Source organism: Phalaenopsis equestris, unplaced genomic scaffold (assembly GCF_001263595.1).
Source record: "Phalaenopsis equestris unplaced genomic scaffold, ASM126359v1 Scaffold000953, whole genome shotgun sequence".
NCBI classification, from domain to species: domain Eukaryota; kingdom Viridiplantae; phylum Streptophyta; class Magnoliopsida; order Asparagales; family Orchidaceae; genus Phalaenopsis; species Phalaenopsis equestris.
Genome location: NW_018165392.1, coordinates 84,565 through 111,811, shown reverse-complemented (window position 1 = coordinate 111,811; position 27,247 = coordinate 84,565). Strand labels below are relative to the sequence as shown.

Sequence of the window (27,247 nt, the reverse complement as noted above, 5' to 3'; positions counted from 1 at the left end):
CTTGGGTCTTTTTCTTCTTCATTGGTATCATGAAGGATAGCCAAGTTGTCCTCCTTGCCCGGTGCAATGTCATCCCTGAGCTGGATTATCGATAGCGTTTCAGATCCTTCCTTGCTTAACATTATTATCGGTACTGAGCAAGCTTGACTCCCTTTCGTGATGCACAGGCTATTGGCGAATGACATTGGAAATGCTCTTGCTTTCTCCAAGAAGTTCATTCCTAGGACAACTTTGTAATCATCCAAAGAAATGACAGAGAAGTCTAGAGTATCTGACCATGCCTCAATGCTGATCTTGGCTCCTTTAGCCACTCCGTCGATTGATATCTATGTTGAGTTGTGGACTTTAATGGAGCCCCCTCCTTTATTCGTCAGATCTGCAACCGTAACCTCTTTTCTTCCTCATTGAAGATAAAGTTGTGGGAAGCACCCGTATCCACCATTGCCCTAGTGGTCTTCCCTTCGATTGTCATCTCTACAAAGAGTAACCCCTTCGCTTGGGGTTTAGTCGGAGGTTTCATCCCGTTCATCCCGCTCAACAGTTGAAGAGATCCCCCATGCGTCACCATGCCATTTCCCAATCACTTTCTTCTTCCTCCTTATGGCTTGCAAGGAGAGAGTTGAGGGCCTTCTGATGAGGGCAATCCCTTGCCCAATGAGGTCCTTCACAGAGGAAGCAACGGTTTTGCTATGGCTTGTTGTTAGTCTCACAATGTTTCTCCTCCTTGTGTTTGCCCTTGTCACGCCCACCTTTGACAAAACAAATCTTCTTATCTTCGGACTTTCTAGACTCCTTTGAATAATTAGTCAAGCTTTCAGCAGTCGCGATGGCAGTGGCAAGATCTTGCACCCCTCGCCTCCTAAGCTCAGTCTTTGCCCAATGTTGGAGTCCATCCATGAAGTTGAAGAGCGTGTTTGAAATATCAGGGATTTCAAGAACCAAGCTTGCAAACTCCTTAATGTAGTCTCAAATCAAACCCTCATGTTTAGGCCTTCGCAGCTGAGCTCAAGCCTCATCCTCGACAATCTTGGGTTAGAATTGCCTCTTTAGCTCTCTCTTAAAGTCATTGAAAGTGGACATGGAGCAAAAATTTTTCTCTTACATTTCTTTTTCTTCTTCTCCACCAAAGCATAGTGATGTCCGAGAGATAAAAAAGAGGCAAATTGTATTTTTGCAAGTATTGCTCTAGTCCCCAAAGAAAGTTGACTACTTCCTTCGCGTTGTGAACCCATCCAAAACTCATAGGTTTTGGAACTTCAATCCTCTTAGCTTCGAAAGTGGGATGACTTGTGGATGCCACTAGTGCCCTCTTGCACAGCGAAATGTCTCCACGTATCTTCTCTAAGTTAGCACGCACGTCGCTCATCTCTTCTTCGTAGGCTCTTCACACCTCTTGGAGCTTCCCCAACAAATCCTCCTGCAACTTAGTCATATGGCCCATTAAGGTCTCCTCAAGTTGGAGCATCATACCTCTGATCGTTGAATAGATGGTGACGTCCTCCTCCTCGAGTCCATCAACCCTTTAGCCATGATCCTCTACTTGGCCCTCCATGCCATTCATTGCCTCCTCCATCCGAAAAAGACACAAATCAAAGCCATGCATGATCTCCTTGGAATTCCCATGTGGTTTGGGTGCTACAAGATCTCTTTGCTTCTGGCGACCTCGCCCCTGAGATAACTCCACATTAATGGCTTCCGACTCCATCACGTGTTCTTTGATGCTTTTTGTCATTCCTTCGAACCAAGGCTCTGATACCAACTGTCACGGACTAACTTTGCTCTAATCTCTTAAGTCACCCGTGCGGCTTTAGCGCTCTCCTTTAGCACTAAATCAGCCTAATCCTCTAAAGAAGAAGAGTAGAGAGAAATGAATACTTCACACCTAAATACTTGGAAGCTTTGATTGGATGCTTAAGTGATTACAAATGAGGGGAGCGGCTCCTATTTATAGCCCCTTCCAAGCCCAATGTAACATTCTAGAATACATTTGATTATTCTAGCTTCTAGAGAGTTTATACTTCTCTCTTATGTACATACATAACCCTATAACTTTCTAGGTTACTCTTGAGTTTTCCTTGGAGCCTTTCCCTTCTAGCATTCTCCAAAACATGGTGGAATATTCTAGAGTCCTTTGGATGCCTCTCTATTTTCTGGCACTCTCTAGAACTTTCCATCCAATGAGGTTCTTGTCCCTTTCTAGAATATGGTGAAGTGTGACATATCGCTTTAAAGAAGTAAGAGAATCAGAGAACTAAAATATGTACATCAGATAAGCGTCATCACAAATCTCAGTGAAACCTGACGAACAAAAGGTGCCAAGGAGCACAGTGCAATGGGACCAACGAGTTGAAGACCAATGGCCCGTGGGCAGAAGACCTAAGGTCTCACAGAGGAAGAATAAGGTTCCAACATCAGAACAATACATCAGATAAGCGTCATCACAAATCTCAGTGAAAGCTGATGAACAAAAGGTGCCAAGGAGCACAGTGCAATAGGGCCAACGAGTTGAAGACCAATGGTCCGTGGGCAGAAGACCTAAGGTCCCACAGAGGAAGAATAAGGTTCCAACATCAGAACACCAAGTGTTCCCTAGTGAAATACCAGAAGAGTTATCTAATCAAGTGAAACCCCTATTTTTAGCCTGATTTGAAAGCCGATCGAGCGAAGGCTGACCGAATGACTTATCATGATTCGATGACGTGAATCACATCACACCGCCAAACACATTGCATTGTTTAATCCATATCGTCGTCCACTCGTCCAATTAACCCGATGTAATTTTTCTCTTCTCATGCATGTTGTTTCTTTTTTCCCTATTTTTTAGGTGGTAAACACTCATATAATTCCCAAAAGTACGAGTAAATTTATTTCGAAGTGTAAGTTTAATTCAAAAGTACAGCTTTATACATCAATCAAGCAAAACCGAATCCAAAATTAACATTAGGAGACACTATAAATCCGTAGAACAAAAAATAATTTCTGGTAAAGAGAAACCCATAAAGCAAGCTATATTTGAAACATGATAACATATACAATGAGAACAACAAATTAAACATCATATCATGTACATTAATTAATCAAACTTTTAAGATTGGGCACACAACCCGGTACAAGCTTATTTCTCAATATAATCAGTCCATTCATGCATTGATTACCTCTTCAACACAATGATATTCAGCACAATGTAGTTCCAAGAAGCCAAAGAACCAAAAAAAAGAAAATTGCTCATACCTAATAAATTAATAAACCTCTCTATCATGAGAAGCGGAATAATCTATGTTGGGTCCAACTGGTATAATTCCATAGGGATTGAGAGGAAACATTCCATAGTAGCCCTTCCTTATGTGTTCCATGTTAACGGTGCTGCTGATGCCAGGGATTTGATAAATATCTTTGGTGTAATTGAAGAGTTTCGGATATTCACGGATGAGTTTCTTGTTGCATTTGAAATGAACAGCATACACCTGTTTAAGAAATAAATTAATTAGTAATCAAATCATTAGCAAAATGAAGGAACTAGAAGAACATAAATCACTACAGCTTATTTTTTTGCCCCATTTCTTGTAAACAAAGGCAAAATTTGTTTGGAGCAACACATTCAGCTTGAGTTTCTTGGCAAATATTTCTAAACTGTATGGAAAAAATACATTCCAAAAATGTTTTGAGGCCAGAGACCAGTATACAATAAGCAGCATTGATCTTTAATTAAAAAGAAAATGGAAAAAGCCTGAAGTACTAAGTGAAAGCACATACTAATTTAACTATCAAATCCTTGCATTTACATTATTGTGGAAACTAGAGGATCAAAGACCTACCAGGTTTTTCGTAGATGTTCAATAATTGCAGATGAAGACTTGCTTATTTTGAATGGATTAGAGAGGTGGGGAAATGACGCTATCAGTATGAAGACTTGCTTACTGCATATGCAAACAGCTATGTGAGTGCTACGTGCGCGCGTGTTTAATATGAAATTTGGGGGTCTAAAAGAGTTTGCCAAGCACTGAGTGGCTTGATGATGCTTGGAAGTGTTATTGCTAGCCATATTGGTTAAGCTTCTGAAGAAGACAATGAAACTGCTTCGTGAACTGGGAAGGGGAACCAGGGATCCAAGTTTTAATAGAAATAGGAATCCAAGGAGGTCAAAGTGAGAACTTGAGTCTCAGAAAGACATAGGAGGATCAGACAGCTAGGGCTTATTGCAAATAAGCTCAACATCTCAAGTAAAAGGTCATTTTAAGACGATACAAAATGTTGCAGATTGGAAAGGATCATTGTGTTGGCCGAGCAGTCTAACTCCGACATTGTTTCCTGAAGCCGCTTCTACACAAGCAAGAAATAAACGTTACAAAATCCACAAGGATGTTACTTCAACATTATCCCCTCATAAAACAAATAAAGAGAATGAATATGATGAATAGATATGAGCAGTATAAGCTCTATTTGTAGATGAAGCTCAGGGATTGAGGGGCACTTTGAGGCTGTGAATCTAGTAAACTAAATGAGGCAGCATCAAGCTAGCACAAAAAGTAATTTAGAGTTTGTTTTTTTTAATGGCATAACCCTAGTATACAGAAATTTCACCAAAGCCAAGTTATCCAAATCTTGTGATGATCTTGTACTGGTTTCAGGAAGTCATCATCAACCAAACAAAGTCTTTAAAAAAAATTATCAGAGAAATCGCCTTTTTACACAATAAGGGAGCTTGCCATTTATGATTTGAACTCGTTAAAGTAACATTCTATATGCAAATGTATCCTTCAATTGAAATCATCAAAGGCTAGTCGCCCCATGATGACAAACTTCCAAATGAACTCACTATGTATACAAAGCTACTCATCAATTCAAAGTGAAGCCATCGATGACTTCATCAGAACTTTCCATATCAAAGATCCCATTCTCTTATCGGAGCTCATTATGAGTTATCTATATAATAAGATGGCTTCAAGCTAGCTAGATTTACTCATTTTATAATAAACGTTTGGTTAAGTCTTATAGTGTAATCTCACTTGTATTACTTAAATGTAACATTTCTCATAGCATTATATTTCAACTTTAGCCTGAGCCTAACACATTCTGACACATTCATTATGTCACATCAATATTGTACTTTCTAACAATCACCAGCATCACCATCAAAAACAATATCAATACCATGATTGTCGCCCTAAAACAAAATTTATAACAAAAGGTCACCGCCACCTTGATAATACCCAATAATCATTCATTTGGGAGTTTCTTTGACAAAAGTTGTGAGAGCCGTTCGTGATATAATGTTTCTGGTGACCAACGCCACTGAGTAACGTTCCTCACACCTCAAAAAATTGACTCCTCTAAAAATACCATAACTATGACAAAAGTATTGATGGCACCTTTAAAATCCTGTTGAATAATTAATTAAGATTTAAAAGCTAAATAAATTAATCTTTCTAAGACTAGGAGACAAGCTGACAAGGCGCTATAGAAGAGCACAAAAATGAATCAGTTCTAAATCAGTCACTTCATATCACTGGAATGGTACAAGGAGTGCTCAATTGAGTATGAGCTGAAGGCTTGGGTCAATCTAGCTTAAAATTACACTGATTTTATGAGTGTTCAACTTAGTAACATCTAGTGATGCGGTTGTACAATGGAATGTAGTTTTAGTAGTAGAACTAGTGGTGTGGTTGTAAAACTGGGTTATCAAGTCATTGAAAAGAGTGAACGTTTTAGATATCTCGGATCTATTGTTCAAAGTGATGGTGATATAGATGGGGATGTTATTAGTAGAATTCAAGTTGGATGGTTAAAGAAAAATTTTATAAGATGGTGGAGAGACCTGCAATGTTTTATGGTGCAAAATGTTGGCCTATAAAAGAGAAACATAAAACTAAGTTAAGTGTTTTTGAGATGAAAATGCTTTGTGGACGGGTGGCTTTACACTTGGAAGCAAAATGCAAAACGAATATATCCATGGCAGGGCAGACAAGATTAGAGAAGAGTCTTAGATATGATTTGGTCACATTAAACGTCGACCATCTAATAATAAATGTAGAGGTTGACCTAAAAAGACCTAGGCATGTTGTATAAAAAATGATCTTAATCTATTATAATTAAATAAAAATATGACACTCAATAAGAAACAATGGAGAAAAATGATTTATGTGGCCGACCCCACTTAGTGGGCTAAAGACTTCATTGTTGTTGCTCTTGTAACTCAATAACATCTAGGTCTGCAATATTTGAGTAGATTCCAAGAATTCTCTCATGTTGATAGAAATGTCTTAGATAAGCACTAAGATTTTTCCTTTAAAATTTTAGAGTATATTAAGAAATCTCAAATGATAGAATTGGTGTATCAATAGCATAACCAATTATGAATTGAATCATACACTAATGATGATTATTCTAGAAAAAATCAGAGGTCTGCTTCTGAATTTTGTGGGAGGAATATTGTTTTGTGGAGAAAATAGAAGAATTTATTGTTGTTGGATGTGATATTGAAGCTAATATGAAGCAATGGCATTTCCTCATATGAAATAATGCCGATAGATATCTTATTCAAGAATTTGATGTTCTAATTATTCAACAGATCTTTCTTAATTGTGATAAACAAATAGTAATCCATATTACAAGGAGTTAGTTTTTTTTAAAGAATAAATATATTAAAGTAGATAATCTTTTTAATGGAGATGACTTTCCATTAAAGAGGATTAACGCTCTCATGTCTCTAGAAAAGAATGATCAACAAATATCTTGAGAAATGCTCAAGCCATTTCAATTCTGCAATAGTTATAGTAAGTTAGATCTCATAATATACATAAATACACACACACACATATATATGTATGCTCCAACAAGAAAAGTGTTATCACACAAGATTGAGAGATCAATAAAGGGGATATTTTGTTCTTAATTGAGAATATACACAATATTATTTTTTTCTCAATCTAATGTTTGCATTTGGCAACATGTATGCAACAATTATAAATAAAATCTATTGAAGTTCTTTTCCATCAATAATTTCAACACGAACGCATTATGCATGTCATAAATTTAAGTTTGAATAAGGCTTATGATGTACTTAGGATTTTGAAATAATTAATTCAATCAAAACATAATTATCACATCATGAATATCAATAATTTAGAATACTACTATATTTAAACAGATGGGGTTATTTGGCGCCACTTTTGATTTTCATCTTATTTTTATTTTTTTTCTTTTGTCTTTAATTAACTTTTCTTTAATATTTTTATTAAGAACAGATCACCTTATTCGTACAAACATTGAAAATAATTTTTACGTGTTTTGAGTATTTTTAAAAACGATAAAACATGTTTTAACATACAAACATGTTTATAACTAAAAATAAAAAGCAAAAAACAAAAGTGATCCCCAATGGCATCTTAATAATTATATCATATATATCATTTATGTTATCTAATGGCTCTCTATATATATATATTCTTTAGATTTTAGTTATAATTATATTTATTTTTATTTAGTTTATCAATGTTTGATAACTTTTCAACTCAAATAGAGCCTTATGATAGTTTGAATGTTTTTTATAACTATCATCCCTCACAATTCAAACGCATAGACTAGTTTGACATGATGATTAAATACACGAGAAATGCTATTCTTAAAGTAACCTGGGCCAAAAATATGTAAATATACTTTAGCATAATGTAAAGAACACTTAATACTATTCAGCGAAGAACAAAGATACATAAGGTTGATCAACTCTGAATAGTTTTTCTAAGGCTAATAATGATGATAAGACAAATAAATTTAAAATATTAATGTATTTTAGGAATGGAATACAAATAATTATACTATAATAGCTTTCACAAAACATTATCAAAGAAAAAGTCTTCTTATTTAATTATTAATAAAAGTCTTGACTTAAAAATTATCCTCCCTATGTTCTAAATCCAATGAGGTATAAATGGAAACCTCTAACTACCACTTTAATTTTATAAAAATCATATAATAAGACAAATTTAACCATAACATGACTAATTTGTTAACATATACTCATGTCGATATAAAAGAGATGTAAGGGTTGATTGGAAAGCCAAACTAATACATCTACTCGCAGGTTTTTATATACTACATAAGGAGAGCGTAGGAGAATGAAATTAAAATTTAGAGATTGAATAAGCCAAGAAGTGTCAAATTGGGTTCGTGGATTTGAATCAGGTTTGAACCAAAATTGAACAGATCCCGACCCAAATATTTGATGAGTTGGAAAGTCTAACAAAGCATGACCCATCTTCAACCCGATTGACCCAAAATGCAACCCATATAAAATATTTAATATATGCATAATAGTTATTAAATACAAATTTGGGTTAATTTTGAGTTATGTTAACGTCAAATTCGGGTTGGTGGGTCATATTCGAGTCAATTTCGGGTTGGCGGGTCATATTTGAGTCAATTTCAGAATGGCGGCTTAATTTCAAGTCAATTTTGAGTTAGCGGGTCAATTTTTGAGCCAATTTTCGGATTGGTAGGACAACCTAAACCCGGTCTAAGAAATTAAACATGATGGTATTTTAAACCCGAACCTGGCCTGAAAATTAATCGGACCAATCCGAATCCGAATTTTTCGAGTCGAGCTAGCCTGTTGGGTCAATTTTTGACACCCCTATATGAGCCAATATACATATTATAAAATTAAACAAAATTCTAGTATAGATTAATAGAAATAAATTTGGACATAATCATGAGTGCCAAATTTGCTTGAACAACAAATATGGTTAGATATTCAAGTGAAAATTGTCATGGTACAAAAAATTGATAATCCTTCCCCGATATGTATGACTGCATTTTGCTGTATTATAAAGTAAGAAACGTTTGGATAGTCTTATTATTCAGTTTTTAACTATTCATTTCTTTAACACAATACAAAAAAAAAAAAAAATCTGCACAAGTAATTTAGGTAAAATTTGTTCAATCATGCGGTTTCAAGGAATAATAGGATGGAATAAAGATGGATAAGAAACAATGAACGCAGAATAGTACTCCTGAGAGTAAACTTTTAACTGTTAAGACGTGTATCCCAACCTTTCCAATGCATGTGCGACTTTATAATCTTTAAAAATGATCTCTACCACTCCCCTTCCCTCAACCAAACCATGGATGAAAAAAATATATATTTGTATGTGCTGAAGAAAGAAAGGCAAGAATTTTGAAGGGCGCATGTGTATAAAAAAAAATTTGATTTATCAATAACAAATGTATAATAAAATAGTTAGGGATATATGCAATGGGACAATGACCAGCATTACAAGTGATTGTAGATGAATCAAATAATTTCCATCGAGAGGTTACCACATAGATCATCATCAAATCGGACAAGCTTTTGCATGGTTATAGTTATAAATATGCTAATAAAAGATATTTATTGGGAAGTAACTCATTGTATTCAATATGCATTGAAATCCCAATGAGACAATCTCTCAAAAAGTCGAAAAAATTAAGCAATGGAAAAAGTTTATAAGAGAAAAGGAGCTTAAGGTAATAGAATAAAGACCAAGTATGTAATATTTATTTTAATGAATCTAAAGAAATCATCAATCAATATGTTACAAAAATAATGTAATAAATAAGCATAATAGATTTATCTAATTTAATATTATTAGGAAGTTTAGTACATATGTCATAAATAATATTAAGACTTTAAGTAAAAAATTTTAAGAAACTATGTAAATTGATCCGTGCACGTGGAACAAAAAATTTGCTAATAGATAAGTTGACTGTGGCATAAATGAGAATGATACTATAAATTTATGTAAGAGCTAGATGATTGATGGAATAATGATTCTACTATTGAAATGAGCAAAGTAGCATCTCTAGAACATAAGCTAGCTTCAAATGGATTTATCATGAGCAATGTATGATAGAAAATGAAGCAATAAATATATAAGTAAATTTAATTAGAAGGAACAGGATGAAAAAGCAACAGACTAAATAATAGAATGTCTAGATTTTTCTGCAAACATGAATAACCAAATCATGTAACACCCAATATAAATAATCAATGGAGGACAAGGATTCATATATGCTATCAAAATTTACCTTTCTTCTATTTTTTATTGTGTTTCTACTTAGATTATGGAAGCAGAGTCCAGATGAAAGGAGGTTTGCACTTCGTGAACTTCTTTTTACTCAATGATTATAGCCTTGAGAAACAAAGCTGACCTTATGCAGTTCCTTGTGTAACAGAGGCGTATGTGTACTATCTATGGTGCTAACATAAAGCCAATTACATGTGGAAGGAAGTCTTGAAATGTTCATGTTTTACTGTGTGCATCTTTTTCCAAGTCAAAAACTCCAATTTCATCATACAGCTCTTTGTTAAATGGCATTAGAAAGGACGTGCATATGATGGACTGGCAGAACCAAAAAATTAGTCATCACTTGCAATTAAGAAATCACGCAACCTATTATGAGTTGAAGATTTTTTACCTCATCAAACCTAATCTCAAACCTAATCAGAGTTACAAAAAGACGAATATCAGCTTCTGTCAACTCATTCCCACAAATATAGCGTTGCTTGCTCAGTATCTCTTCACATTTGTCCAAGGCATCATATAACTTGACTACAGCCTAGGTTAAAGGAGAAAAAAAAAGTCAGAGAGAAGTAAATTTCATTCAAATTAAGAAAATAGTAATTACCTCATCATAAGGCCCTTGTTTCTTAGCGAACCCACACTTATATACACCATTGTTTATCGCATCATAAACCCATACATTGACCTCATCAATTACTGATTGCAGGTGAGAGGGGTACAAGTCCAAATCAGCATTTTCTGCTATCGCATTGAACTCTGTGTTGAGCATGCGGATTATTTCTGCACTCTCATTATTTACAATTGTTTTCAGTTGCTTATCCCAAAGGACCTGTTGCATAATTTAAAAATAATTAATTGGTGACTTAACCAAGAAAAAATTGATTGCCATGCTTGAAATATATGTAAAAGAACAAAAATCAAAATATGATATACCCACTGGCACAGTATATTTTCCTGAATAGCTTGAACTTGCAAGCTCATATAGTTCCCTGATACTCTTGGCTCCATTCCAAGGATCAGGATCGGCCCCAGGTTCTTCCGTGCTAGAAACAGGAAAGACCCAGCCAATATGCTCATCAGTAACTTTGGTCCTCTCCCATTTTGTTTTTACAGCCTAAAGAAATTAGAAATCTTTAAGATTTAAATATGTAATGATATAAAATTATGTCAAGTCTGCCGGAGCAGGAAAGCATCACCGTGTAACCAATGGCCTTGTCAAGCCCTTTGAGTTTCAAATATGCCAGACATCTAGATGCCCAGGGGCATGCATAAGATACATAAAGATGGTATCTTCCTGATACTGCAGGGAACTGGGCATTTGGATCTTTTGAAATAAAATTACGAAAAGTTGAAGGGCTTCGGATGAATGAACCAGCTGGTGACACCTCATTAAGTGCAGATCGCAACATTGAAGTACTTGAAAAAGAATCGACACTTGAAAAACAAAAGAACAATGGTAGTAATGATTCTTCCGAAATGTAAGCACTACAAATTGCGCGCTTCTGTCCTGTTTGCAGTATTATGTGGATTGACGACAATAACAGTATTAGTTGTAAAGGAGTGCAACTATAATACCATGCAGGGGACAATAATACTGAAATGCTGAAATATTTAATATATCTTCTTAGCAAATTATGCATTCTCAATGGAAGTGACAAGTATATGCTAAAATAAAAAACAGTCATTTAAATTGATTTATCATATAAACCGTAGTACATTATTTACACTACCAATTAAAAAAGGGAGATATTCCAATTACAATCCACAAAAAAGCACATCTTCTCAATATAAATTATTATTAAAATAAATAATTTATATTTTCATTTCTTAATACAATTAAATCAAATTATAATTCTTTCATCTAATTTCCTATTCAAACCCCTGAATAATTTCCTAATTACCTATCTAATTTATATAATTTTATTAGAAAGAGACTCACTAGTGTCTGTGTGTCTATATATATAGCATATCGTAAATTCTAACCATGTGAGCTGAGTGTGCTTAGCATGCATACACACTAGTAAAAGAAAAAACCAAGGACTACCTTGAACTTCTAAGAATAAACAATTAATCTTGAATTTATACTATTTTGAAGTAGACAAAACATTCAAAAATAGCCACAAGGATTCTTAATGTTCAATAAAAAATACTACTACATTGTTCGAGTAGTACTAACTTTAACATATAAAATGAATGCCTAAGGTTCAAAACTCGGGAAAAAAACAACAATTTTCTTGATATATTAAAAGCGAAACTTTGACCCTATCCGTGCATTCAGAACTTGAAGCACAGTCACATTTCAAAATCTGCTTTAATACTTTGTGCCAAACAAGATCTGATAAGAAAATCAGTAATTATCTTACCATGAGAATCTGAAGCTCAATAAGTGGAAGGAAATTATATTATCCTTCTTTGTTCTTTCTGGGTTTTTTTTCTCTCTTGGAAAGACATGGTACAACAACAACAAGCCCTTATCCCACAGAGTGGGGTTGGCTACATATATCATTTTTCTCCATTGTGTCATATTGAGTGTCATATTTTCATTTAATTCTAATAAATTAAGAGCATCTTTTATACAATATGCCAAAGTCTTTTTAGGTCTACCTCTACTCTTCTTAACATAAGTCGAATCTAAAACATCTATTCTCTTAATCGGATCATCAGATGGTCGACGCTTAATGTAACTAATCCATCACATGGTCACGCTTAATGTGACCAATCCATCAGATGATCGACGCGTAATGTGACCAAACAATCTAAGACAATTCTATCTAATCTTGTCTGTAACTAGAGTTACACCAACCATTTCTCAGAAACATTCATTTCGCATTTTGATTGTCAAGCCACCTATCTACCTAAGCATTATTATCTCAGAAACACTTAATTTTATGCTTCTCTTTTAAAGGCCAACATTTTGTGCCATAAAGCATTGCAGGTCTCACCACCATCATATAAAATTTTCCTTTAAGTCTAAGCGGTACTTTCTATCACACAATAAGCCTGATGCATTCCTCCACTTCAACCAACCAACTTGAATTCTAATAATATCCCCATCTATATTACCATCACTTTGAACAATAGACATGAGATATCTAAAATGCTCCCACCTTTTGATGATTTAATCACCCATAGTTACATGGAAACCACTAGATCTACTACTACTAATATCACATTGCATGTATACGGTATTAAATCTACTCAAAAGAAAACCTTCAGAATCTAATGTGGACATCCATAATTCAAGTTTTTCCCGAACCCTTTCTCTAGTCATATTCAAAAGAAGGATAAAATAAGCGAAAAGCATACAACAAGGTATATCCTCCTATAAATGTCCAATAAGAGCATCGATAACTAAAGCAAAAAGAAAAGAGCTTAAAGCTGATCACTAATGTAATCTAACTAAAATAGAAAAATATTTGGTCAATCCACCTGTTCGAACACAAGTAAGAGCTCTAGTATGCATATTTTTAATTACTTGAATATAAGTCATATCAACACCTTTCTTTTCTCGAACTCTCCAAAAAAAATTTTTGGAACCTTATCGCAAGCTTTTTCATATCATAAAAAATCATATTTAGATCCACCTTACTCTCTTTGTACTTCTCCATCAAACCTCTCAATAAATGTATATCTTCCATAGTAGACTTTCTTGGCATAAATCCAAACTAATTATCAGATATATTAGTATCATGTCTTAATCTATGTTCAATTACTCTCTCTCATAATGTTAATGTATGACAGTAAGTTAATTTACTTATAATTTGCACACTCTTGTGCATCCACTTTATTCTTAAAAATGGGACCAATTTTGAGTTAGCGGGTCAATTTCCTAGGCATCCTTTTGATTTAAAAAAAGAAAAATTAAAGAGTTTAGTAAGCCAAGAAACTGTCAAATCTCCTAAATATTTCCACACTTGAATTGAGATATCATCGAGACCTACTGATTTTCCACCCTTAGTTTTCATTAAAGCCTCCTGAACTTCTTTTTTACTAATGTGATGGTAAAAATAATAATTTTTATTATTATTAATGATATTAAGATCACTGAGATTGATCTTATTTTCAGAAATTTCATTGAAAAGCTGATCAAAATATCAGACCAACCTATGTTCAATATCTTCCTCTAAGAAAAGCACTTTTTGATTTTTTTTCTTTAATACACTATAATAAAATCTTTACTTTTCATTTCTCTTTATCTGGCTAGTTTATAAATATATTTTTCACTCATTTTTCTATCTATTCTATACTAAAGATCACTAAAAGTTGAATTCTTAGTGTACAAACTATTCTCTTAGACTCTCTATGGGCCACCTAAAGTATCAAATGGTTTCAAGCATTCAGATAATATGTTTTTGAAAATTGTGAATTCATTGTCATTCATGTTGAATGGGAAAATAAAATTATCACATTTGAAGTTCTTCAGAAGTTTGTAGTATGTGTATCCATGTTTGTCACTAACTACCTCTAACCAAATGATAGAATTGTCAAACTTCAATGCTTTTCAAAACATGTTCTCAATAAGCAGCCAATGAGCTTTATCATTCAGCATAAAAATTAAATGGCGGAGCCACAACAATCTGAAGGGTGCAATTATTACATCGTGTCTTTTAAACATTTTATGAAAAAGAAAAGAAAACTTCAAACTCCCATTTATGTAACAATTGCATTCCTCTTTTATTTATAGACTTATGAAACTATACATATGTTAGTATTACATTATGCAATAGCCTAGGTAGCATTATTGTAAAAAAAAATTTTGATTTGGACTTCAAGCTCACAAGCCTAGTATAGGATTTTCCCATTCATATATAACAAACTATTTTATCACTCTTTAAATTAAGAATATTTATATTCTAGTTCTTAAAATTCAAGTTAGGGAATGAATTCACTGCTACTTCCTGCAAAACCATATGTCCTCCATGAATTTTATGCCAATCCCTACACTACAAATGAAACACTAGAAGCAGTAGCATGGATATACCATACCATTAGGGAATAGCTGTATGTTCTTGCACATATTTTCAACTATTTCTACCGCAACTGAAAATCAATAAAAGGTCTTCAATTTTTAATATTCACAAAAAAAGAAAAAAAAAAGAAAAAAAAACTGAAACAGAAAATTGAAGCTCTCCAATTCCCTCTACAAGAATAAAATTTTACATAAAAGAACAAAAGTTCAATTGACACAAAATTTTAAGCATTTTATAAGGCCCTACTTTCCACTTGTAGCTCGGCATTAGAAATTTCTCATACAAAAAACTAGACGTCAGTTAAAAACAATTATAGCAGAAGTCACCACTTGCCAATCCTGACTAGCCCAGGCAACGTTTTTTTACAGGAGTAAGGACATCAGCACTGTTAATCAAGTTAGCCAATTTTTGATATTTCCAATAATCATTATTACCACAGATAACTAACATGGCAAATGAATCCATGATCACAAGCTCATGTCCCGAAACATCAAAACAAATTCAGTTAAAGGGATTAACAAGCCCAAAGAAACCTGAAGCATGCTTCGATGGAAAGCAGATGAGAAAGCCCTAATATACGCGAATTAATTCAATAGATTATAACACTATAAAACTTGTACTCTTCTCATCGGATAACAGCGAAAAAAACAACAAAATTAAGATGAAAAAAAAAATTAGCGAAGGAGGAAGCCTGAATGGAGAAAAGGTAATGAAGAGTAGTTCTGCCTCACGTTGGCAAAAGAGGAGCAAACGCTGAGAAAGTTGATGAAGAGACTGCCGATGAATGGAGAGAAATGAACCAAGAAAGAAAAAGGGAATTGCAGAGATTGCAGCGACTTCGCGGGCAAAACCTAAAAAGACCGCAGCACGGTTGGACTTTTTGGCGCGCAACGACCTGCCATGGTAGCTGTGCTGCGAGGTCACGTGACGATACCGTTGAGGGTGGGACAAATTCTTAAAAGAGGCTGCAAATAAATTGAAAGGAACCTGTTCAAAATTTTGTTTAATTAGAGGCAAAAATGTGGCATATATTTACGTTTTAATTAAAAAAAAGGTTAAACATGAAATTAATTCATGGGTTTATTAAACGTGGATTAATTTCTCAATTTTAGTGATAAAATAACAAAATCGATGAAATGCTGAGCACGGAACACATCTTAGGTGCCTAGTGTCACGCTCCGCGACATTCGAGAAATCATCGAGACGAACAGAGAATGGAAGATTCTAGAGAAGGTCCGAATATGAGGAGTCATCAAAGGGGCTCTAGAAGATTCCACCACGTTCAGGGGAGAGCAAGAAGGAAAAGCTCTAAAGAGGATCTAAGAATAACCTAGAATGTTCTAGAGTTATTTATGTACATTAGAATAGTCTAAGAGATAGAATATTATATTGTAATCTAGAAGCTTCTCTTGGACATTGTATAGTCCCACATTGGCTAGATGAAAGGCCAAAGGCATGGAGGAGGCTATAAATAGGAGCTCCTCCCCTCATTTGTATTTACCCAAGCATTGAATCAAAGCATTCTAGTATTCAAGTGCTAATTATTCCTTTCTCTCTATTCTTCTTCTTAAGAGTGCTTGGGGCTGCTAAGTCCAGTGTTGTGAGTGATTAGGCTGATTTAGTGCTAAGAGAGAGCGCTAAAGCCGCACGGGTGACTTGACGAAAGTTAGTCCGTGACATGGAGCACCACTGAGCATAATCTCCTTAGGAGCTTCTCATTGAGTTTCAAATCCTAATCATAAAATGTACATATATTTTCTTCTTAATAAAATTGAAATATAGATATAATATTGTCTTAATTAAAATCTTGTACAGGAGACAAGACGAGACCACCAATCATGGCATAGAGCATGCGAGTGGTCAGTTCAGTGCTCTGCGATTCACTCGAGCATTACAGATTACAGAGCTTGATTTTGTTTGTAACTTTTGTATGGCGGATCGATGGTGTCCTCTGACTAATACATTTAATTTACTTATTTGTAAGATAAGTACATATTAAATTGTATGTTATTCATATATTTGTAGTTAATAATATGATGATAAGAAATTTTTATCATTTTGTAGATGAGATGACTATTACGCTACATAATGTACAGATTATTTTTGGCATTAGAGTGTATGGAGAGGCCCTAATTGGTCATGTAGCTGTTTACCCGGAGTTGCACTAGTCTGGTTGATCAGATTGTTGTGATGATTTAGTAGGAGGGCATCCAAACGTATATGTCTAGGTTCATCAGCCTGAAAACAAGTATATCATGGCAAACATTCATTTGGGCCACTCTCAATCCCATATATTTATACCTCTTTGTTGGCTTTGATAGACTTTTGACAGAGAATCCTACGAGATTAGACTATCCTTATTTTTTGTGTCATGTTAGGACGTATATTTTATATATGTAAGGTTATTTTTTTACTTTCTAACACATTAGGATCACACATCCATTTATAATATTTACTATTACTTGAGAATTTAGTTGTATTTTCACAGTACTCACTAGAAAATTTTGTGTTATTACATTTGTATAGAGAGTTAAATATATCCACAAAGCTTACCTCTGTTAACATAGCATAATATTTGCACATTTTACTAGTGTGGTGTTGGGAGCATTTGCATGTAGATGCACCAATTCTCCATGCTTCTACTCCCATAGATTTATCTTGCAAGTCATTAGGATTCAAGTATATTTAATGCAAACTAATAATTTTTGAATATGTGCCTGAAAAGTTCGTAATAATTCATCTATAATGCCCAGATGAAACGAGGATAGGGTAAGAGAGGTACCTCAAAGAAATCTACAAATCTATAGAAACAATATTTATGGATTAATGCACAGTTAAATATGTTTCTTTTTATATAATTATGTATATTTACTTGTATATTGTTTATCTACTTTACAATAAATCATAAGATTTAAACAAACAGGTTATTTAGGCACCATATCTTGATGGTATTCTAGTTTGATTGCCTGAGATTTGTCTTAAGAATATAGAAATATGGACAGCTCGTGTTCCTCTCATTAGTTTAAACTGCGTGGAGTGACATCTTTTAGATCGGGTAATGCGATAGTTTTCTTCTATACAATCCACAATGATTGAGCCTATAAATCGATCATTTGGGAGGGTCAATGGCTGAGGGAAATTGAACAGATACTAGATGCATTATTATCAAAATTATATTGCTTTATAAAATAATCACCAGGACCTCACATTACCATTGAACCCACCTACCTGTGATGGACGTGCAAAATTGATGTATTACTTACAATGGTATAGATCATGGGCATCGTCTCTCAAGCTCAATCGTCTACTGAACCACAAGATACTTACTACCCTATGTCACCTAGAGAGAGATTAAAGGTGTGTATATAGTTTAAAATAATTTTATACTTAATTTTTTATCTACCTTGTCTTTATTTAATTAATTATGAACTTGTATAGGTGGACTACTACTTACAATCAAAGGGCTTTGCTAGGAGATTTGTTGGTGGCCATGGCAAAGATTTTACGGCAATACAAGAAGGTTGTAATGAACTTTAATTATAATGTGTTTGATCAACCAAAAAACCACACTTACCGGATATCAACTTTAGATATCCCATGACGGTCACTAGCAAACTTTTCAAGAAGATAGGTTGTAGATGCTCCGAGAAGTTCTTTTGCTTATATTGATCCCTCAACATATTCAAAATCCTCAATATATGCAAGACCCTCAACATCTGCAAAACCTTCAACATCACAAGAGGGTCCATCTTATGCTATGGATTGGACTACTTCTAAGGATGAGCATTTTGATATGCAATATAATTTGTGTCTGAATTATGGTGAAAACTACTCTACAAGCAACATGAGACTTCAGTTGTTACATCAATTGGTGAAGAGATGGAAGAAGAACATGAAGAGGAACATCAATTATGAGAACGACCACTCCAAGCATTATCAAGATATATTCCAGGATCAAGCATCATATAATCACACCGAAGAAAATAGATTTTGTCTTGTTTTTAAATTTATCATACTGTCAACTATTATTTTAATGAAGCTTGAAATTATTTCAAAAAATGATTTGTTTGAAACTTCTAATTTTGATTGTTGAAGTTTGTGAATAACAAACTATTTAATTCTAATTTAAATTAATTTCAATATCATCTAAAAAAATTAATTCTTATTTTCCTTCAATTAGCATAATTTTATAATTTTTAACTAAATAAATTATTCATGTAAAAATATTTAACTTAAATAAATAATTAATTAATGTCATAAATTTATGTTACATATATATCATTAATTAATATAGTCTCTTAAAAATTTTATTTAATAAATACATATAGCTCTAGATGAATTAATACTAATTTCTCCATAATTTACATCATTTTCTAAATATAATGATTAACTTAAATATTATTTTATTATTATTCATTAAATAAATTATTTATTTAAAAAATATTATTGAGTATAACTTTATGATAATTTATATTTTAAAAAAAATATCATTTAATTAAAATATTGTCTTTTTTTTTTTAAGAGTTTATTATGATATGTTAATATTTTATTGAAATATTTTTTCAAATATTTTAACATAATATTTATTTAAATTTTTTTATTTAATCAATAAATATGTGGGATTAATCCACAATTAATAAAACCTGTATTAATTCCATGTTTAACTTCTTTTAAAATTAATACGTGAATATATGTCATGATTTTACCTTCAAAGAAAAAAAATTATTCTAAGACCTCTTTTGAAATTTGTCTCCTAGTGTATGACTTCATCTAGTGTTAGTCATGTCACCTAGAATTAGTCATTCCACCTATCATATAACTTCATATAACATTATATCACTCCACCTAGCATGAGTCGGGCCACCTAGCATGTATGATTTCACCTAGCATTTTCATAAACATATCATGTTATGTCGACACAATCATTTCATGTAGCATGATTGTGTACTCACTGCTCATGCTTATTTTTGCGTATGATCATTTCACCTTGCACGATCATGCTTGATAGGTAAATTGCATGTACTTCAACATGCTATTTGATGTGAGAACATGCACCTATCATAATACATCTAGCATATCACCTTTTCCATATTATGATTACTCGTACCTAGCTTTAGCATTCATATTATGCAAAATCACCTAAATAAGGCAACATGAACTATCTAAGGGTGGTGATCTAAGGATGGTGCAGTGACACAAATCCTAAAGACTGACGGAATTAAAATTCCATAACAGATTAGGGTGGAAAGCAATATTAGCTTGAAAAAGGTCCATAATCATAAGAGATGTACCACCTTAGATTGTTCATCATTTTCAAGTGGAATTTTTAAACTTTCTTTAATATTTTAAAATATGAAACAATGTTACAAATCTTAGCCAATTCTGCATTGATTTGACCTAGTTAATATTTCTTACTCAGTCGTCCCATCCAAATACTCTCCAAAGACCCCCATGTAGTCTAAATATTCTCTTAGATCATTTTAAACGTTATAGTATTACTTCATAAGAATTTTTCCCCGAACACATCAAGCTTGGTATTAGAGCAAGTTTAGACTTAGGAGATTGGAGATCACTCAGACATTTGCAATTGAATTTACTTCGTATGGAGGAGTGCTCGAATTGGTATTTTGTACTTGGTATGACAAATTTAGTGGGAGACTTTAACTAGTTCATCATTTCAATTAAGAATCAAGGAGAAATTATTTTCAAGTGAAGAAATTTGAATCCTAGAATGACCAAAGATAGGGCAAATTTTGGATGAATATTCAAAAATTTGGCAACAAGATACGCATTTTGAAAGATAGCAAGAAAGTTACTTGTAAACAAATTATTATTGAAACTTCATATTTGCATTTGGACATTAATATTATCAACCTAATTATCTTTATTTTTTTTAAAATATAATGGCCCTTTCTAATGACATGATACCTTCACATCATGATTTTTTAAATAAATTTTTATGTATAACAGTGAGATATTATCAGATCAAATATTTAATTTAGTGAAGATATGTAAGAGATTAAAAAAATACTAAAGGACTTGAACACCCAATTACTAGTCATCATGAGACAAATGAAAATAAGATAAATTTTGAACTATATGAAGTAAACTGTATAATCATAATTAAATATGATATAGTTGTCAATATATTAACCCAAAAATCACTATTATTTATTTCTCATGGCCTTGTACTCAACTTTAATTATCACTTATTAACTCCATAAGGACAACATGCTTTTATGATTATGCCAATAATATTACTAGTTAACAAATACTTTTAAGTTAACTCATTAAGTAAAATTTTTTCTTTGATGATGATGAGCTATAATGAAGCACCAACACATAAAAACACTCCACGACCTAATACATGCCATAATAACTCTTTTAAGTAGAGTTTTTTAGGGTTTGATGGAAATAATGTTGCACATCATGTTGACATCAAGGTGGGCCTATAATCAAATAAGGTGAACCCAAGTTGGGGCAAACAAAAATAGGAGATTACCTAAGTGGGGTCTGCAAGCATAAGTGGTGGAGTCAAGATGAGTCCCATAAGAACCTGGGTGGGACCCACAACTAAAGCACAATCCAAGAGAGATGTTTCACATTTTAGTGAACCAATTAAAGGAGCCAAATGAAGAGATTTACAACTTTAAAAGATTTTATATATTTTTATATGCATTAAAATTGTATTCTATTTATTTTATGTATTTTGTGCAAATTGTTTATTAGGCATGTGCATAAGTTAGTTTGAATTAACCTAAATGTGGTAGGTTGATTTGTGGGCTGACCATGGGTGGTCCACTCCCTATGGTCGGTCATAGTAGTGGGGAAGTGGGTGAGTGACCATGTAAGAAAATGGAGAGAGTAGATAAGTCGGAAAATTGGTAGTTACTAAAGCAATGGGTAATGGAGAGTTATATGGGTTTGTATGTGTTATAAATTTTATTTAAACATGCTGAATGAAATGTGATGTGATGTGATGTGTGAAGAGAATTCTAAAATTTTGAGTAAGACTCAAATGATGGAGGGGCTTATTGGCTTCTTTAAGGAGAATGGTTTGGGGTTCATGATCCACTACTTGACTTTGGTGAGTTTGGTGATTTATATTATTTTATAGATTCAATTTTTTCTGTCTCTTTTTGGTTAAGTGTTTATGTGTGGTTAAGGAATGTTATTTTTTTCTTTTTCTTTCATTTTATTCACCTAAATCTCTTCTCAATCCCCTTTACAAAGGTAGGCCAAAATTTTTCCTAGTCCTACTTTGTTAAGGTTTTGGCTCTGTCTAGTCAACTTAGAAAAAAACTAAATTTTGTTATAGTTGATCTACATGCCTAGTAAATTAATTTTCGTATAAATTTCACCTTCCTAATCTTTTTTGGTTCAGCCCAAAATATAAATAATAAATTATATTTTGCTTTCTATACATGTTCTTATTTTGGTTTCTCCACTTTCATATTATAAAAAAAATTCCAAAAAATAAAAAAATCAAAAAGAATATTTAAATAAATATTTTTGGATTTTTTTTTTCATTATTTCCAAGTGAAAATTTTAAATTATCTTTTGTATTTCAAAATCAGAAACAAAATTACAAATATTGATCAATTATGCCCAAATTTGACCTAGTTATTATTTCTCACTAGACCAACATACCAAATCCTCTCAAAATACCCTCATTCACTCTAAATCATTACAATGCATTACTTTAGACATTTTCATAGAATTTCACAGAAGGATAACCCTATTCACATCAAATTGGGATTGAACCAACTAAAATCAAGGCTAAACTGGCCAACTGATTTGACTTTAATAAATCGACTAGTCAAATACTAACTAATTTTAGTCTCTTAATGTTGATTGAATGACAAAAAATAAAATATTTAAATAAATATTTGAGAAAATTTCATATCACAAAATTTTGATTTAAAATATTATTCAAAATATTAAAAAAATTTATTTAAATTAAAATATTAATTATTGAATAGGTAAAATATATTTTTACATCATTATTATATTAATTGAATTATATTAAAATAATTTAAATATTTATTATGTGTTCCGGTTCAATCATGATTAAACCTTGAAACTCGAACTGTCCTTTCTATTTTCACGAACTTGCTTGGAGGTCCTTGCCAGTCCAACACCAAACACACAAGCAAACCTTTCACATGGCACCACCACAATGAGCTCCACGACCTTCCGCAACTCCCTCACAGGCATCCCTTCGATCTCTTGTGAAGCGCAGACAACCCCTCATCTCTCTTTCATTATATTATCTTTCTTTCTTTAAGAGAGGCCGAGGCAACAAATTTTTGTAGCCCTAATCTAGATATAAGGGCATTCGATTAGGTGATTGGGGTTGGTGCTTTGATCATATGAATTTTTTTTCTTAAGCTTTTCAATGTATAATGATATTATAATTTGAAGATCAAAACCTCATTAGATTTATCTTAATACGGCCTTAATTTCAATTATAAACATTCAATATTCTACGAACTTTTGATTTCTCTAATTATTTTTTGAAATATTAAACTATGTTTTGGAGTACATGTTTTAGGCCTACTAAAACCCAAATTATATAAGATACGAGCGTCTATCATGACTATAAATTTGTTAGAAAATAAATAAATTTCTCATAAAGCATATCGTATATTTGATTGATACATAGACCGAGATATATTTGCAAATACAAAATTAATGAACCAATAAATAAAATAAAATTACGCTTGTGAACTGATCAAACCTAATACAAATCAAACTTCAACGTGTCGAAGGGGGCAAAAGATCCACCAAATTCTTACATATTTATATGTCTAAGATCTAAATTTTCATATTTACATATGTAACAATCAAGTCTAACATTGCATAAAAATAACAAAATTATTTACTTTATAAACTTAAGATGCACTTTTCTTGTATACATTTATAATAATAAAATATTACAAGTCCAAATATTAAATTTTAGATATTTGATAAGTAAATACATCACTTATATGGCATGTATATAAACTTCTCTATTTTTGTTTGTGTGGCAAACTTTCTCATCAAATGTGGACATACATTTATGATTTTATTACGACAGATCATTCATTTATTGAATAATTAATACATTTATGTGACATAAGAATTAAATGACTCGATAGGCTGATTAGGATTAGGTATACTTAGATGACTTGTGAGTTACCTTATTTTAAGCAGTGCGTTGATCTAGATAAAGCAGTAAGAGGATGAAGAAGGCGGTGGCTGGAAAGAAGATGGAGGGAAAGGTAGGCGGGAGAACAAGCTCTGGGCCTGGAAGCAACAGATTTTTAGGATAGTTTGTGTTTATCCAGATAAGCCGCTTATTTGTATAATTTATTATAAATATATAAATTTGTATAAGAAAAACAAGATAATGATTTCATAGTCTAAAAATCATACTTAAAAAAAATTATTTTTCATAAAATAAATTACATTTTTAAATTTTAGTATTAAATATTTTGATCTTAATCACTTATGTTATACTGTCATAAAAATTAATCAGAATCTATTAATATATACTTTTTTTTCCGAGATGGGAACATGTGATGCATTAAAATGCTGCCACAGTGGCATACATTGAGAAGTTCAGGACTGGAAGGAGAGAAGCTACAGGCATTATTGCCTCCATGTATTGGCTTCAAGGAGGAGAGTTGAAGCTTGGGTGCTTTGCTTGCTTAAATATATGAGGGAGCGTTGAAGATTGAAGTATGGGCTTGGTGAAGAGAGTAAAGGCAAGAGAGACTTTAAATTCAAGGGAGGGAGATACAAGTTTTTATTTTAGTCGAAGGAGGCAAAAATATACTGTGCACCTTAATCTTTATCCACACTCATAATATGGAAGTTTAAGATTATATTTATTCAACTTCTCCTAGCTTAGTGGTTTTGGCATCCACCTACCAGACTATAGCGATTCACCCTTTGTTTGGTGGCTTAGTTTCGCCCTGATAACTGAAGGATTTTTCCGAATAATAATCATAAAAAACTGCTTATTTGTTTACATTCATAACAATCATTTAGAAAATACAACACATTCTATTGTGAGTCTTCCAATGTATTCCATAAGATGCATGTGATTACGAGGACATGTCGTCATGGGAGTTCTCTTTGAATCCAAAGTAAAATAAATTTAACTTTGTATTTCGATTTAATTACAAATGTCTTTTTATAGGATCTTTCTATCTTTCTCGTTTATTTTCTCGGATCAAGTATGATTTGATTTTATTTAGATTGCTTTTTTTCGGTTTATGGTATGAGGATTTTTTATATGAATATCTTTGTATCTACTTTTTTTTTTTTTGCTTCTTTTTAGTTTTTGTACATCTACAACCTTTTCATTATTTATTTAAATTTCCAAGGGTTTGAAAAAGGGATTTAAAAAGGGCAAACACTAAGAAGGTCATTTTGGTCAGAGCAGAAAGAGGCGAAAACAAAATTTGGCAACTCTATTGGGGAATGAAACTTCCTACCACATTAGATGTTGTGCTTACTTCATAGACCTTTATTTGTAGTGCTTTTTTTTCAGGCAATTTGATAATCTCGACTTGATTCAATTTTTAGTTGCTTTCTTCTATGATACGGCCACTAACATTAGCTGGCCTATGTCATTCCTATTTCTTTTTTATGTCATCGCAATTTTAGTTGCAAACTTTGGGTGAACCTGGTGTTCATTAAGCTTTTCTCTCTTGGCATTTCAGGTGTAAGCCCCAAGTGTCATGATGTCGTTATCCTTTGTGTTACACAACATTTCGGCTATGTGTCCCAAGATCATACATGATTTTCTGGTATCCTTTTTTATTTTCTTTGAAATCCCAAATGCATATTTTATGCATTTCTGGTGTCGTTTTGCATTTTGGCTTTTTGTCTGTTGCAAGACCTTTTAACAACGTTCCATCTCATCACGTAGGTATGACTACCTAGAAGATGATCACTATTGAGTCTATTGAGGGGGGACATTTTATCCTTAGCCCTTGTTGTTTTCTACACCGATGTAGGGAGAACACTTTTAGACGTGTCAATCGGCTAAACCATATTATATTGAGAGACCCCACTCCTGCAGGGCGTTTGCTTTATGCCCTCCTTAGATGAAGGGGAGTCGTGCTCATGAAAATGACCCTATAATGATTGCCTTTTTAGGGTCTGCTCTCCCTTCTATGAAGAGTTCGGTGCCTGATAGTGAGGTGGCCCCATGAGTTTATATGGTCAGTCGACCATTCAGTAGATCGTTTGTCTTCTTTAAAATCTCAAAATCTACCTGGGCGGCCTCTTAAGGCTTACCCCATGTTTCTACCTTAGTTTCATATGAGGTCGCAAACTTTATTGAGATGTCAACTACCATTCATGCACTTTACGTTGCTTTTAATGCTGAGAAATTGAGCAAAAGGACAAAAAAAAGCATGAATGCATATTTAGGCATTTCGAGAGACCATCCTAAGATGCTCATATCTAAGAGCCTATATGCAAGGTCATAATGATACTTGTGATTACAAATAGGTTCCAGGTTCTTGTCGACTATTCTAATCATATCACTCGTCAGATATCTAAGAGGTTGGTTTCTCCTACCCTTTCCTTTGTTTCTCCTAGTATGATGCCCCAATTGGCAGTGAAGTTTCCTCTAAATGTGTTTCTCTTATTCAAGGGCCTACTTTTATGATGTGTCAAAACTTACCGTGCATAAGTAGACCATACGACAGAAGTATATGTGTCAAATAATTTACAATTTAAGAGTTTGTGTATTAATCATATGAGAAAAGGTTTAATAATTATTCCTACACAAAAATTTCAAGTTTACTAATCTTGTAAACATAGTTGGCCGTGATTGCAAAAAAGGTTTATGTTCTAGAATTCTAATAAAAGCATATTAGATTACAAGTAGTAGAAAACAGAAAAATAGAGAAAATCTCCGGAATACTTCAAGAGTATGAGGCTTGTGCCTTTGTTAAGGATTGTGGTGGATTGTAGTGTTACTAAATATTTTTATATGTGATAGTTGTCAATGGAGGATAGCAAGTTATTCTTACACCTATGTCTAGATCAAAAGAAGACAAAAATTCATTAAGTTGAGGATCCCTCGACTTCCATGACATTCCACAGGACTTTTGTGATCTCCACATGTCTATTATCTCAAGATTTTGTGTTAACCCTTTTGTTTATTCTATGCAAAAGTTAGAGGTAATAGCTTCATGAAATATTTTAACATCTTAG

At 33.0% G+C, this 27,247-nt stretch overlaps 1 protein-coding gene across 2 annotated transcripts; it reads right to left on the bottom strand.

Annotated features, from left to right (window-relative positions):
- Window positions 1-3,040: 3,040 nt before the first annotated feature.
- LOC110032492 (glutathionyl-hydroquinone reductase YqjG-like) lies at window positions 3,041-15,954 on the bottom strand. 2 transcript variants are annotated; one of them, XM_020736142.1, is made up of 6 exons: window positions 15,760-15,954; window positions 11,255-11,565; window positions 10,996-11,172; window positions 10,663-10,887; window positions 10,453-10,593; window positions 3,041-3,464 (listed from the first exon to the last, which is right to left on the bottom strand). In XM_020736142.1, the coding sequence occupies exons 2-6, from the start codon at window positions 11,465-11,467 to the stop codon at window positions 3,240-3,242; spliced, it is 981 nt and encodes a 326-aa protein (XP_020591801.1). In that variant the 5' UTR covers window positions 11,468-11,565; window positions 15,760-15,954; the 3' UTR covers window positions 3,041-3,239. The 2 variants fall into 2 exon arrangements, with proteins under 2 accessions (XP_020591801.1, XP_020591802.1); XM_020736143.1 differs by having other exon boundaries at window positions 11,255-11,560.
- Window positions 15,955-27,247: the final 11,293 nt, after the last annotated feature.

What these genes read in the sequence shown, in the direction of transcription:
- LOC110032492 (XM_020736142.1), bottom strand. Translation starts at nt 11,467, where the DNA reads ATGTTGCGATCTGCACTTAATGAGGTGTCACCAGCTGGTTCATTCATC. An exon ending in AACAAGGGCCTTATGATGAG is followed by an intron (nt 10,594 to 10,662) that starts GTAATTACTATT and finishes CCTTTAACCTAG; the next exon opens with GCTGTAGTCAAGTTATATGA. An exon ending in TTGAGATTAGGTTTGATGAG is followed by an intron (nt 3,465 to 10,452) that starts GTAAAAAATCTT and finishes TTTCTTAAACAG; the next exon opens with GTGTATGCTGTTCATTTCAA.